Raw genomic sequence first — 15,732 nt, 5'->3', positions numbered from 1 at the left:
GCGACTTTATATGTCTCCACATGCTCAAATTTGTGTAGGCCTATTGTAATAGATCTAGACTTGAAAATGTGAATATTCCGTCTTTTTAAAGGGAGATATATTGTTTCACTTCATTTTCCATTAAAATTGGAAGTATTTATGAGTGAAAAATACATTCTCTATTCATTTCAAAGCAGTGTGATTAAAGGTAATTCTTGGGTACATGTACGTTTTAAGGTATTTTTGGTTGCTTTTTCTCAAACAGTTTAAATGTTTACCAAAATTTATAAATGTTTTTGTGTTAACAGTCGTTTTAAATGTCACTTGAATAAACATTTTGACTCAGGCCTGAGATGAAGGATTATGGTATTATCCCTATACTGGTTACATTCATGTGTTATCATTAATTCTACAGTTTGCTGAGTGATAATCTGCATTGTGAGACAAAGCTTTATAGCATCAAATCAACATGCATCTTGACAGGACTTGATATTCAATGGCATTCACTGTAGAATTTCATTTTCATCTATTTTTGACACATCGCACATACATGTATATTCTTTTTTTTATAAGAAAACAGAAATATTTGAACAATAAGTAAAAAATTGATAAATAAATTCCTGATAGGTAGGTACTACATGTAGGTAGCACACTGATTAATTCCAATGTACCTGTTTTTCCTTCATTAACATTTGTCATCACAAGAGACAAATTTCCATATGTGCATACATGTGTAGAAGCCATGAAGAGGAAATGCTAAAAAAAAACTTGTTTTCATGTTTGGGTATTAAGCGGTCCTCAACCCACATGTTTACATGTAGTAATTCTCTTGCTGTTATGATTTGATACTGAGGAGTCAATGACATGGAAAAATATTCATTTTCAAATTTAATTTCAAGTTCATAGTTCATACATTATAAATTTGCAGTTCAACAGAATTTGTTAATCAAAGTACAATAGTCTACTGCAGCAAACATTGATGTTGTTTGAAACACTAGTATAAATGTACCATGGAGCTATAAAACACAGAATGAGGTATCAGTCCACTCACTTGACTCTTTCCTTTGTCTCTTTCTCAATTTCTCTCCATCTCTCCTTACCTTTTCCATTTGTCCTCTCTTCACATGCATTCTCTCTTGTCTTTCTTTCTTTATTCATCCATTTATTCATTTATTCATCCATCCATTCATTTGTCTATGTACATTCATTTGTTATTTACAATGCATATAGTCATTTACAATGCATTTATTTGTTTACACTGTATTTATTCAACTAATTAATTGATTTTCTCTCTGACTCTCTCTTCTTTATTTCTGCCTTTTTTTCAAATTCCTTCCTAACTCTTCTCTTTGTATGATCTGTCTTTGTCTTTTTTCTCAGTATCCCACCTTCTCTCTCTCTCCATCTCATGTATCTTTCTCTGTCACTCTCTAGTCACAATATCTGTACCTATTCCAAGTTGAGATAAGTGTTTACCATTTTTGAAACACCACAGACAGGAATTGCCCACTTGCCTCAAAAACAAGTCTTCTGTTCAAAACATCTCTTGTCTCAAGAGAATAAAAGCACTGATGAATACTCCTTTTAAAGGTACACTAAACACAGAAAATTGCCTGCTACTAGTCTTGATACACAGACCCACATGTATAAAGCATACAATTGGTTTTCAGAATATGATAATCTATTTAAAGAGAGGAAAGGCTGGAATCATACGTGTACCCGTAACTTTATGTTTTGGGGGAAAATATGGTTTTTGTTGTGTCATAAAATAGTGTACAAGGATGTAGATGTAGGGTTTTAATGAGGTAGGCCTACATGTACAGTCCAAAATGTAGATGAGGTCTTGATATGGCATAGTTACTGTGGCATTCATGTAGTGGCTTGAAATGCTTAAGTCCACCTCAAGAAAAAGTTGATTTGAATAAAAAGACAAAAATCCAACAAACATAACACTGATAATTTATAGTTATGAGTGATGACATTTTAAAGCTTCGCTTAATTTCATAAAATAGTTATATGCACATCTTGGTCGGTATGCAAATGAGGAGACTGATGATGTCATCCACTCACTATTTCTTTTGTATTTCATTATGTGAAATATGAAATATTCTAATTTTCTCCACATTGTCAAATATCTACGTCTCTAAAAGAATCCGCCACGTAAGAAGCACATGATCCTAACTCAATTTTCATTGTTAATGTTTTTATTATGCGTCATTGCTTTTCCCTTTTTTTTTCGTATATGTATGACGGTCTGCGGGCTAGAGAATGAACTCGGCCCGGCCCGCAACCTGCGATTGGGGGCATACCGGCAGGTTAACCCGTACCGCAACGGGATCAGGTTACAACATTAAAACTTTCAGTGTTATTCTTGTTGGATTTTTTTCCTTTTCTTCAAATCAACTTTTGTTGGGGTGGATTTGTCCTCAGTAAGTAGCAACAGCAAATTTAGACTCCATTTTTGGAAGCCATCTTGGATTTTTGAACACACTGGACCACTGACTGTCCTTGTAACTTGTCCCAATATATTATTTGACCATTAAAACCATGGTTTAGACAACAAAATCATATATCCCAGGTAGATATGAAAGTACCAACAGCTATTTTATACTCCATTTTTGGAAGCCATCTTTGATTTTTTAGCACACCAGACCACTAGCTGTCCTTGTACTGTAACTTGTCCCGATGTTTGACTTCACCCTTAAAACCATTGAATATAAACCAATTAAAGCCACTTAGGTATTAAAGTAATAATGATGAATTTTGGATTTTAGCCTATGGCAGCCATTTCGGCTGCCATCTTGACTTGGATTTTCCAGGTACCCTGGAGTGCTACTGCTTACATATATTCACTCTAAGTCTCTAACTTGTATCAACTACCATGGACCATGGAATATGAACCGAATTAGGATTCTAGGGTGGATAATGAGTGAGTTGTATCCATTTTCAGTGAATGGCGGCCATCTTGGATGCCATCTTAAAAATAATTACTTTCTTGAATGCGGATTTTGGTAGATTTTTAGTTAGTTATTCCTGAGATCAATTACTGCCAGAAACAGTTAAAAAAATCTTTGTTGCAATTTGTACCAGGTCAAACCAAAAAATATTGTGACCCATCTATTAAAAAATGCAACATTTAATTTGGAGAAACTTAAAATTCTAATGACTTTACAGTGTGTTTTGTATCAATATTGTTTATAACGTAAATGTACATGTATGTTGAAAGATATCATAAATTTAGGATAAATTTTGATACTTCCAAGTCTTCAAGATCATGATTAATGACTATTACACCCCATCAGTATTCCAGAAGATGAATGACATTTTACATGTATGTGCAATACAGACTATTCATATGCCAAACATGTACCTGTTCGACAAAATGTTCATATTCAATATTGCTGTGCGAAGCTCTACATGTACCTTTGTGAATCAATATCTCAATCATTGGTACATACACTTATTAAAATGGCAATAGCAAAGGAGGACTCTTTCAGAAAATAATCATTAAGGCTACATGTAGAATTGCAATGACCTTAGAAAAGGTTATTAAAAATCCATGTATAATATTGATTCCACCAGTGTGAGGGCCTTTTCACACGAGAATCTTGACTCATTATTGTAATGATAATTACAATTCGTCCTTAGAAACATTGTACCATTCACATGTTCACTCGAAAATTGTCATTTGAATTCAGATTCCCGAGCGAAGGCAGTATTGTGTCCTTGATGACTTGTCAATCAAACCCAATCAAAGCAATGCATTACAAAAAAGAAACTACGACGAGTGCATGACGATTGTATTATCTACGGAAGTGATAAGGTCACATTAGCTCCGCCCCTCAAGAGATGTTTTGGAGGTCACCCCTTTCAGATGTAAAATTCGTACCATAAAACTGAACTAGAATTTACCTCTGGAGTAGAATTTGAATTCATGATTGTGATTAGCGTTTATTATTTAAGTTTGGTTTCACACATGCTAAAAATTCATCATTATAATTAGTTTTCTCTGGAATCATTATTCATTACGATTTTGGTACCGTGTGAACGGGGTTGAAATATTAAGCAAGCAATTTTGTTTCCATATAAAAACTTCTTGCATTATGATTGCAGCTGCCACTGCAATGATAACACATATTTTATTTTCTCATTTCACATATAAATAACCTGAAAAACAAGGGAACAAAAAATTATAAAAGAAAGATAAAATTAATACAACTTAGCCTTAAATACAGTTAAAATACAAGGAATCCATTATGTAATAAGTTTTGATGTTATGAGCAAAAGGCTGTTGTTAAAATTAAAAACTGGTCCATTGGATTTCCATTTTGTGGAATTAAAGTGTGTGTATTTTTTCCTTTTAAAGCAAAAAAGATACTCTTTTGACAATGGGTTGTCTAAAAAAAAATCATATCATATGCATCAAAATGAAAATTTTGGGAGATACAGTCTTACAAGTACTTCTGTCTCTCTTTTGAACTGCCACAATGTTTATTTCTTTATGTTATGGATATTAAGAACTAATTTATGATCTTCAGGAAGGAACTTACTTGCCAAATTTGATTAGCAGTTGTTAATTACAATTGTAGTTCTGTAACCATAGAGTCCTACTGTAGGCACATTGGTTTAAAAATAAAATAAAGGCAATTCAACGGTAAATGAACATAAACAAAAAAAGAAGCTCTGCTTTTACTTTTATCAGATTACATTACAAATACCAGGTAACTATTCCCTGATATTTTGTCATGTGAAATTAGAGTTCTTATTTTTTGCTTTAAAGATAAATGCCAGTTTTGTGGTAACGATTTTAAAATGAGTTCGTATAGAATCCAATAAAATGACCACCAAAGTGTCTGTTTGTATAAATAAAAATAGGTGCCAAATGATTCTGGAAGAAATTGTGTAATTGCTGAGGATTAGGAAATAAGAATGGGATTCGGGTCAAGCGTCGGGCCGACATTCAAAGCAATAATAATACACTGTCCCACATGCGCTTATATGTGTTGGTGATCATCAGTGTGAACATTTTTCAGCATAGATTTCAAGATTTAACAAAGTTCAGTTTATGTAACTGTACCAGATCTAGATCCTCGATGATATAGTGACAATTAAGCCTTGTTTTACAGACTTTCTCATGAAATCAGTGTTTACTCCAATCTTGTCTCTCATCCTAGGAGCGGCCATTGGTGTACCAATCAACGAGTTTGACTCCATAAAAGATCCTCAGGTGGTTCACTTTAGACGTAACATTCTAACAACATGTATGAATGTAGTAGAGGAACGTGAAGAACATGGAAAGATGGGTCAAGCACTCTATGCCTATCCACCAAACCTTGAAGCATCTGAGATTCTACCTAATCATATCCTACAGAAACTAGAAACAGGTGAGACATTGGAACAGGTTTAGCTTATATCAAAGGTTAAAGGTCAATTAAAGGTAGAGAAAAAAAGGACAAATAATGAGAAAGTTTTGAGCATCGTTGAGAATTTTATGAAGATCCTCATATTGTAACCAATGTGATGTCAAACTCTTAAAGGGGAAGTTCACCCTGAAGAAAAGTTTGTTGTAAAAATATCAGAAAAAAAAACATTGGTGAGGGTTTGAGGAAAATCAACTAAAGATTAAGAAAGATATTAGAAATCAAGTTTGGGATTTTTTTTACATAAACGAGCAGCTGCCCCATAGTATGTTACGTATTGTAAAAATGCATAAATTTCATTTTTTTTAATGGTTCCTTATGAATTATTTTTGTTTTCTTTTTAGTAACGGATGTGAATGATTTGTCTATTGATATACTGAAGGTATACAAATCATTTTCAATTTTCTGAGAAAATGATGTTTCGTTGATTTTTTACCATACGCTATGTTAGAAAGCTGCTCGCATATGACGTCACAAATAAATTAATTAAAATTCTAATAACTTTTTTGTTCTTTGATAGATTTTCCTCAAACCTTTGGCAATATTTTTTTTCTGCTATTTTACAATAAACTTTATGTCAGGATGACCGTCCCCTTTAACCCTAAAATGACTGGGCTTTTTGAGATGTATTGAAATCTGATCTCGGCAGCCGTACGGGTGATCGCAGGGAAATTTGGCACACGCATTCTTTATAATAATAGTACAGTTATACAGTGCGTATCAAAAAAAAGTTTACACTTAGAAAAAATCCTGTAAAATAATATATTTGTAATATCCTGAAGATTTTTCCACATTTTAACATTGGTACAGATCCATTTAAGAAAATGACGATATAACTGTCGAAAAATATTTCCGCTTGAGTGAGTACCACTTACTTTTGAAAAGTTAGTGAAAAATGATTTGCGCAGAACTTTGAAATAGTTATGCGAATAAAAGTAGACCTTAATCATAAAAAACATGTGGAATTTAACAAGTAAAATTGATTTGAAGATATATTTTACCTTTTTTAACTTGTTTCCTTGCCAAAACACTTCGAAGAGTGCATTGCGCCCCACCCCACTCCCCCACACACTGAGGCCATCTTGACAAAGTTTGCTTTACAATGAGCTGTGATTTGCATGAAATGGCTTAGGCTTGACTTTCATTTTGTTAATCATTGTCAAGCTTGGGAAATGTGTGGAGAAACAAGTATTGAATGTAAAATGAAATGTAAACCCACTTTAAATGATAAAAAGCCAGCGAAAAACATGCTGGAGATGTCAGATATAAACTTTTGTTCAGATTCAGTTATGTCCCCAGATCCAGCTGGCACAAAAAAGGGTAAAAGTTGTGCTTTCTAAGTGTCGAAATTTCAATTTGGGTAGCAAAATCGTTTCAAAATGCTTGAATGTATCCGTTTTATTTCATTTGACTAAAAGTGCAAGGGAAATGTATGAGAAATGTTTCACAGGGTAAGTTCGATTTTGTCCTTTCCCCTTGACACAGCGTGAAAACAAGCATTTCTGCGAGCTTTACAAAAACGGACAGTGCTCACTCAAGTGTAACATTCTGTCAAAAACTTTTACTTTCATTGGATAGATGAGACCCAAACCAAAGATTATATGTGAAAAAATTACCCACATGTATATTTTTTAATTCCCAGGGCTTTTTCAAAGTGTAAACTTTTTTGATACGCACTGTATAGCGCAGTTACTATGTGCATATACTCAACTGTGCTTTACATGGCTGGGATTCGAACCCACGACCCTCTGTTTCAAAGTCCGGAGACTAATCCACTGGGCCACAATGCTCCACTTTACTACATGTACATAAACTACAAGCCAGTATAAAAAGGAATTTTAAAAATAATTATTTTCATTTCTTATGAATAAAATATGCAAATTTATTCGTAAAAAACATTATTTGCAAATTTAACACCCAATTTCAGTTCAAATTTTCTTCTTTTTTTTTCCAGATGTCATCTTTGTAATCTAATTTAAAGGCTTCCACAAAGAAAAATTGTGAAAGCAAATTTTTTTCTTACGTTATTTTTGTCTCACCTGCATAGCAGAGTGAGACTATAGGTGCCGCTTTTCCGACGGCGGGGGCGGCGGTGTCAACACCAAATCTTAACTGAAGGTTAGGTTTTTGAAATGACAGTATAACTAGTTCATTAAACTTGGCCATAAGGTTAATCAAGTATTACTGAATACCCTACCTGTGTTTCATGTCACATGACTAAGGTCAAAGGTCATTTAGGGTCAATGAACTTGGACCATGTTGGGGAATCAACATCAAAATCTTAACCTAAGGTTAAGTTTTTGAAGTGTCATCATAACTTAAAAAATGTATGGACCTAGTTCATGAAACTTGAACATAAGGTTAATCAAGTATCACTGAACATCCTGTGCGAGTTTCTGGTCACGTGATCAAGGTCAAAGGTCATGTAAGGTCAATGAACTTTGGCCATGTTGGGGATATTTGTTGAATTACCATCATATCTCTGTAAGTATACTGGTCTAGTTCATAAAACATGGACATAAGAGTAACCAAGTATCACTAAATATCTTGTGCGAGTTATAGTAGTTTTCAAAGTCAGCACTGCTGTTATATTGAATCGCGTGATGCAGGTGAGACCGCCAGAGGCATTCCACAGTCCACGTTTATAATTACGTGGAGCTCAATAAATCGCTCTCCTTATTTTTTTGAGGAGCTCAAAACAAGGCCATTTCATGGATTTAAAGATATGAAATGTGAAATTTTAGCAATTTTGTTTTTCAATTTTTTTTTTTTTTTAGGAGCGCGATTTTTTGCTCTCCTTTTTTTTTTTAGGAGCGTGGTAGGAGCGCCGGCGCAATCGCGCTCCTTAAAAATGAAGGTCTGATTCCACTTGTTTTGTTCATAGAATTTCTGATGTATTTCTTCTTTTTTTTTTCATCTTTCGTTTTTCATTGTTTTTTTAAATGAAATTATTACAGATGATTTAACAACTAAATCAAACCCTAAATTAATTAAGCAGACCAAGTAGAATGAAGAATAATCATCCTTTTATGAATTTCATCTCCCTTAGACTTTGTACACAAAGTATAAAATGAGCCATTTTCAGCATGACATTGTCTCTTAAAAAGTCATACGTTGCAATGCTATACCCGTATGTCACGTGTTAAACTATGGAATGTTTAGCATGACAGATTCATTGACATCCGCTAAAGAATTTGCTAACATTTCAAACGAGGTAGCCATCCCAGAAAGCAATCTGTCGGGGATGACATGAAAAGAGAGATGGAAAAAGAGATAGAAAAGGCCGGTCTGTATTTCCAGTTACCCATTTATTGGCTTATGATCCCAATAATTGAATTAGGAGACGATAAGATTTGGCTTGCTAAGTGAATTACCCCATGCTCCTTGCAGAACTGCATAACTGATCTGTATACTATGCTGTGTAGACTTGGCGAGGCTTCTTGAGGCGGAAATATCTAGTGTACATCTAAAAAGATATACATTGTACATTGTAAAATCATGGAGCCACTAACATAATGTAGCTCCATGATTGTACTGTACAATATGAAATTGACTGTCTCAGCATTGTTTTATATGTGTACACCCCATCAGTATCATTACTACTGTGGCATTTTAAAATATCAAAATTCATCTCTTTAAAGATACTATAATGATGCAAAGGATCTAGAAATTTTCTAGATTTTAACATATACATTGCTTTTTCATCATTAAAACATATAGTTGGAATTTCTAACTCTGTATTTTTTAATTAATGAAAACCTAGAACTATGAAACCATTCCAAAATGTCAAATGGTACTGTTAGTTACTGCTAAGAACCAAGCCCTTATCCAGTCTGAACCATGATGTGTAGGCCAGCACTATAAAGTACTTCCTCCATTAAATTGAAGTTGACACAGTCCAGAATCTCTTCTTTTATCTCACATTTTGGAAAAATGTGAATTTTAATTGGCTGCTAAAAAGTTTATGAAGTTTATAGCCCCCCCCCCAAGTTGTAGCCGTAGTTTGAGGGGGACACATACAATGTCTTTGGGGAGGGGTGCAAGGTGAGGGTTGTTTTTGTAAAGATGCAAAATGATGAACTGTGGCATAAACTTCCTTTTAAGTTATACATTCAATTTACAATGTACGTAGGATGTTTCTTTTATTTTCATCTTCGGTATAAAATATCAACCATAATACCATATATATATTTGTTTTTTTTTTCTTTAAAGTAGAAATATATTGAAAATCCCAAAAATGGCAAATTATATATGAAGATTAAAGCAGAAAATAAGAACAAGGTGGTATACTTCATTATCAAGGAGACCTATGAAAGTCAGTTTATTGATATATAGAATTCTTTCTCTGAGTGCTTCGAACACGGAAACACCGGCCGCGAAAACGTTGATTTTTTATGAGATCAGTGGTTTATCAATACCCAGGTATTGGCACTATGTGGAAATTGACAATGTGTGCATTGCAATAGGCTGTGCGTTATTTCACCGACATTGATTTACATTATGTAATCTGTGAATGGAAATAATAACATTGCTGAGCAGTAGCATAATAGGTCTACTTTTGTTAGGATACAATATATTATAATGTAAACATTTGCATATAAATAGCATTCAGATCTACTAACGTTACCTTGCACATTCCACTGCAATGCTCTGCAAAATACTCCAGATAGATGCACTTGCAGCTCTTGTTTACATCTACATGTAGCTAGCTATGCACATTGATGCTGATCTCTTAGTTTTACATCTAATTCAATTTATCTCAAATTTTTGAGTCAACAAAGTATTCAATCATAATTACAAAAATAATTTCAATTGTAACCTTATTTTATATGAAAAAATAATCCCTTGAATTTGGTAATTTAGTCAAAATAACGAGATTGAAATTCAGACAGAACGAATGAGTATTCTACATGAAGTTCACTTTCTTGTCACGTTGGTGCATATCGTCTGCTCTGCTGGATTAAGAAATTACTTGGTTCGGACATTATTTCACTTGTTTGTAAGTACAGTGCAAGCATTATTTTTAATTGTTTTTTTAAAATATATTTCAAAGTCAATTTGTTGAGTGAAGAGACTCTGCCAGAACGTGGTTGTGGACCTGATTTTCATTGAAGATTTGTTGATGTGCGTGCAGCTGTGTGTGAGTTGGTAGGGACTCAGCAGGTTGATCTGACTCGCCATTACCTGCGTATTCTTCACCTTTATCCATGTCGCTTTGTTGTTCACGAGAGCTAGATTCTTCATCATCAATCACTTCTTCAAAATCATCTATTTTGAAATCCAATTGTAGATAAACCAAGGCTCCACACTATTTTTTTTTCTTGGTGGCCCAAACAATCTACCAAAATCATCAATTTCATATTTTTGGTGGCCCTAAAACAATAGAAAACAATACAATTTATCAAAACTTTGGTAGCCCAACCGGGCCACCAAGTGTTGGCTTTTACAAAATTTTGGTGGCCCCAACTCTCATTTTTGGTTGCCCCGGGCCACCGGGCCGCTGCTAATGTCGAGCCCTGGATAAACTTTTGAGTTTTCTTCCATTTCATGATCAAAGTATCCAGTGACTGATCGTGTGGAGAAAACATACCCTCGCAATGGGTTTTGCATGCAAGTAGAGCTTGATGTGGGATAGCCAATCATGTCTCTCGTACAAGCATACACGTCACCCAAATTCGAGTTTTTTTTAGAGATGGATTCGAGGCATATTCGGAGTGGCATTTTTGCTCTTTGTAATTAACGATTTCCACCCTACATATTTTTGTCAATTTTTTCAAATGACATAATGATTATCCCTATATCATAATCTTTCCATTGAAGCTAAGACCATATTCATAATCTAAATATTGCTCCTTTAAGATATTCTTTATTGATTTTCATTTAATTAATTGTATGTGATCTCTCTTCCCCTCTCCCCATAGTTTCATTCATCCCATCACCTCCCCCTCCCCCCCTCCCCCCCCCCCTAGATTGGAAATGCACAGTAAACATGAACAGATGTTCATCAATATATATTCATTTTGATGTTCAGCAATATATATCATATATATTCGTAGTAGTAAAGTCTTCACTTTTATCATCAAAATATATACATCTATATATATGTATATGATATATATTGCTGAATCATAAAATGCCTAAACAGATACCTATTCATTAGCATAAAGGTTTAGTCTTGTATTTGTAAACTGATTAAGCTTAATTTCTTTTCATGTGCTTGCATACTGTAACTTAAGATTGGAAGGAATCATGTAACTGGTAAACACTTTACTAACATGAATATCAGTGTGTGGGACTAGAGTGAAATTTCATGGTATCTTAGGAAGAGTTTTTAAAGGTGAAGAAATAAAATATCATTTATTTTAACATATTTTGTCAATAACATACCAATAATTAACATACACGAAAATCAAGTTAAAAAATTATTTGTCCGGGGGTCAAACTCAAGGTCAAAGTTAAAGTCAAAGGTTGCTTCAATAAATTGCTTCAATACATTATTCGATGCATGTTTTGGATTCCTCTCTGAATTTCCTATCAAATGGTACCAGTTTCATGAAAATTGGTCAACACGTAACGATGCAGTGGCCATTGAAAGTTGAAGGTCACGCCCATTTTTGTCAAAACACGGAGAAAAGGGCGGGCCGTAGCGCGAGAACCGACGGACCATTGGACTAATTTTTTTTGTTTTGTGCTTGGGCCATGTTGAATTTTATGTATACCAAATTACAACGAATTCTGAGACGGTCGGGTGCAAAATTGCACATTCATTGGGTGAATTGGCATGGAATGACCCTATATTCCTATTACATGCCATTTTGAAATGTGAATACTTATAGTTTTTTAAATAGACTTTGCATTTGAGGGTTCCCCTTTCAGACTAAGTTCAGAACTTCATTACATGTACACTGTGTACATAGAACTACATTAATAATGATAATAATTATCATAAATTGATTTGCATCTTCCCGTTCATCTCTGAAAGATCAACGCTCATGGAAATAGAATGGCTGGATAATAACTCCCATGAGAGTTGCATTTTGCCAATTAACCTGTACATCTATGTTATTGCTTCTAGTGCAGTGTCAGGCCTGAATTGTTTGCATGTTTTGGATTATACCAAAGAAAGATTACCTTAAACATTTTCCTGTATAATTTTATACCTAAAATGTACCAATAATCTGGGTCATTATGCCTTTTCTTCAGATAGAACTCACAAGACCTAGTGGGTGTTTTATAAAGCTGTTCGTATAGTAAAAGCTACAAATGACTTTACTATCTGACTGATAACTTATTTGTGCTATACAAGTAGCACCTGGTAACATTCTCCAGTCATGTATAACTTTATGAACCTACCTACCTGAACCTTGATAAGGCCTACAGATATCTTCATTTCATTTATGATTTTAGGTATGAATGTCTTTCTTTAAAAGATATAAAAAGCAGAGTCTTTCAAGGGAGCATTCAAGTTACAAATTATCATATTTAGTATAGTACACATGAAAAAAGGAATCAATGAAAAACATCAGTCAAATATTTAGACTCAATTAAAAGATGCACACTTACATGTACATCACATTTAATGATTGGTGTTTTTTGCATTGTTGCTTCAAATCAAAATTATAAACACACAGTCCAAGAGTACAAATACATTTCTAGATGAGAATTCACGATTTCAAACATGAGGTACCCAGACTGAATTTCAATTAAAGCTGAAGCAGAAAGTAGAAGGTTCTTGATGAAATTGTTCCATGGTATCCATGGTTACTTCGTACATCTGAGAAAGCAATTGAAGAACATCTATTTGAATGAGATTGAACAAATATTTCAATGATTTTTCACTCATCATTTTAGATTGTACTGCAATGCCTCACACTGGTTAAACAGACTGTAGAATGACCAATGGTCTATTATGTTTCATTGTCGGTTTGGAGGTTATTGTTAGATTGTAAAGTACTGAAAAAAGGAGGGCAGTATTACATATACATGTATGAAACAGCAGTTAAAATAAACTGTACAGGGACTCAGTGGGATTCACCTTTCAAATTACCCCCCCCCCCCTTTAATATTTGAGTTGCCAAAGAGCTCCGAGTTGTCCTTTTTTTGGGGGGGGGGCTTTTTTATTTCTTATTCTTCTGTGCATCAGTTCAAAATAAAACCTGAGGGAGGGTGTTTCACAAAGTAGGACTAAAAGTCACACTTCTCAGTTGTATGCATCACCAGCTTCATCTTATCATGTTTGGAGTTTCCTACAATACATGTTCATATTGATCAATCAGATCACATGTTTATTTATGACTTTAGACACCATTCTCATTATACTTTCTCAACCTATGGATACTGGAAATCAGTTTAATAGACAAGGATTTATTGATTCCTGAAAGCATGGTCAAGGTAGGACTACGTAAAGCTTTATCAATTCCTAGTCTTAATTAAAGCTTAGTCCTTTTTGATAAATTTATTGAGTTATATTTTATATGCAATAAGTCATACCTTGACATATTTCTTTGAATTTCTCTTTTACAATGTAGTAAATGTAGACAGTACTCCCTAAAAGAGAAAGAGAGAATGCATGTAAGTTATGAGTTTTAGATACTGATGTTTTCATTTTAGAAGACTAAAATTTACATTTTATTGATTGCAAAGGGCCAGGAAATCCAGGAGAAAAATAATGCATGACTTGAGATGGGCAAAAATAATAGAGAAAATCAATGAAGAGATGTTTAGAAGAGGAAGTAGAGTATGCATGTCATGAAGCATGTGAATAATTCCCTCAATGTTCAGTATCATTTTCTGTTTTTTGCGATGTGGTTAGAATCCTTCCCTTTCTACGATGATAGAGAAGACAAGTGTCCAATTCTAGGGTTGTGTGATCGTAGTGCGATGGTAATTGTACTTTGAGCAATCATTGAATTATTAAGGGTTGTTTACCATCTTGAAGCAGTGTGTTATTTCCCACCGGCCATATTGGAAACATCCAGGGGTCTCCGGTATGGAGAAGAGATAGATCGAGAGTGAGGTAATGGGAAAACAGATAGAACGTGGGGTGGTAAGAGGGAAATTTAAGCAGTTTGTTTGTGATGTATTAGGGGGTTTTCCATAATGCAATGGAAGAGATAAACAGAGAGTAGGTACCTTCATGTATTTTTGCTTGCTTTTAATCAAACAAATATTAGCATGTGCAGGTGGATGTTTACCTGAGACTTCTGTCTCAGTTTATCACACATCCTTCACAGGCATGTTAAAGTGATTGGCTTGATCGCAAAGAAGCTACAGCCTACAGGAAGTTAACATCAAAATTTTAAATGACTGGAACAATCACACAGATCCTCCAGGGGATGTCCTGAAAAGTGGGGGCTAATGTGAGGTGCTATAGCCTCTCTGACTGAATCAATATCTTAATTATTGACATTATTATGCTTATAAAGATTATTGAAGCTAGCCTGTGTAAAATATCGTTCATTTTGACCAAGTCGAGTTTGTGCAGTGGCCTTGTGAAAATTCATCAGTTTTCTTTGGAACCCAGTTTTGATTCTAAAGATTTGGACCAAGAAAATCTTTTCTCAAATGTCAGAGTGAAATGGTAAAAATTCCATATAAAAGAGTGAATTTATTATCTTTGTAAAACTTATAATTAGGGTGGCAAAAGAAGCTGTATACTCGCTTAAATTCATAGGGTAGAGAGTAAGGAAGCAAGCTATTCATGCTAATTCCATCTCTATAATGAATGTTTCTGATCTCACTACTTCACAGCATTAGAAATGGCAGGCTGCAGTATGTTACACCCTATTGACAAGGTTCATCTACTTGAATAAAACATTGTTTTGTCACCTTGTCATTGCATACATGTACGGTAGAATACATCAATGAAAATTTTCTAATGGTGAGTTTATCATGAATCTTGCATGAGTTTCCTTGTCAGCACATTTCAGTAGATATTGGTAGATACTGGCAGGATGCGAGAGGACCTCTATATACATGCTTCTACATGTATGTTTGCTTCTACAGTCAGAGCATTTTGCTAGCTGGTATATGCTGCTTAAAGGTCAAGTCCACCCTGGATAAAAGTTGATTTGAATTAAAAGGGGAAAATCAAAGAGGAATAACACTGAAAATTTACTCAAGATCTGATGTAAAATAAGAAAGTTAGGACAGATTAAAGTTTCTCTTATTTTCACAAAACAGTTATATGCAAAACTCGTTGACATGCAAATAACAGTTGATGATGTCCCTCACTATTTTTTTTATTGCTTGAATTGTACAATATTTCAAGTTTTGCAGATTGACAATAAAGACCCTTTTGTTTCAACCATAAAATGTTAAAACATTACAGATG

The 15,732-nt window shown here is 34.2% G+C and overlaps 1 protein-coding gene across 2 annotated transcripts in view; it reads left to right on the top strand.

The window, feature by feature from the left end:
- The window catches only part of LOC121427190 (phosphatidylinositol 4,5-bisphosphate 3-kinase catalytic subunit alpha isoform-like), a 57,688-nt gene that overhangs the window by 9,359 nt on the left and 32,597 nt on the right, over positions 1-15,732 (top strand). For both annotated transcript variants that reach the window (XM_041623459.1, XM_041623460.1), the window contains exon 3: positions 5,154-5,363. In XM_041623459.1, the coding sequence (XP_041479393.1) occupies positions 5,154-5,363 (210 nt within the window). The remainder of the gene's footprint in view (positions 1-5,153; positions 5,364-15,732) is intronic.

The sequence above is a fragment of the Lytechinus variegatus genome, chromosome 14 (assembly GCF_018143015.1).
Source record: "Lytechinus variegatus isolate NC3 chromosome 14, Lvar_3.0, whole genome shotgun sequence".
Taxonomy (NCBI): domain Eukaryota; kingdom Metazoa; phylum Echinodermata; class Echinoidea; order Temnopleuroida; family Toxopneustidae; genus Lytechinus; species Lytechinus variegatus.
Note: the sequence above shows the minus strand (reverse complement) of the source record. Positions and strands in the feature narration are given on the sequence as shown.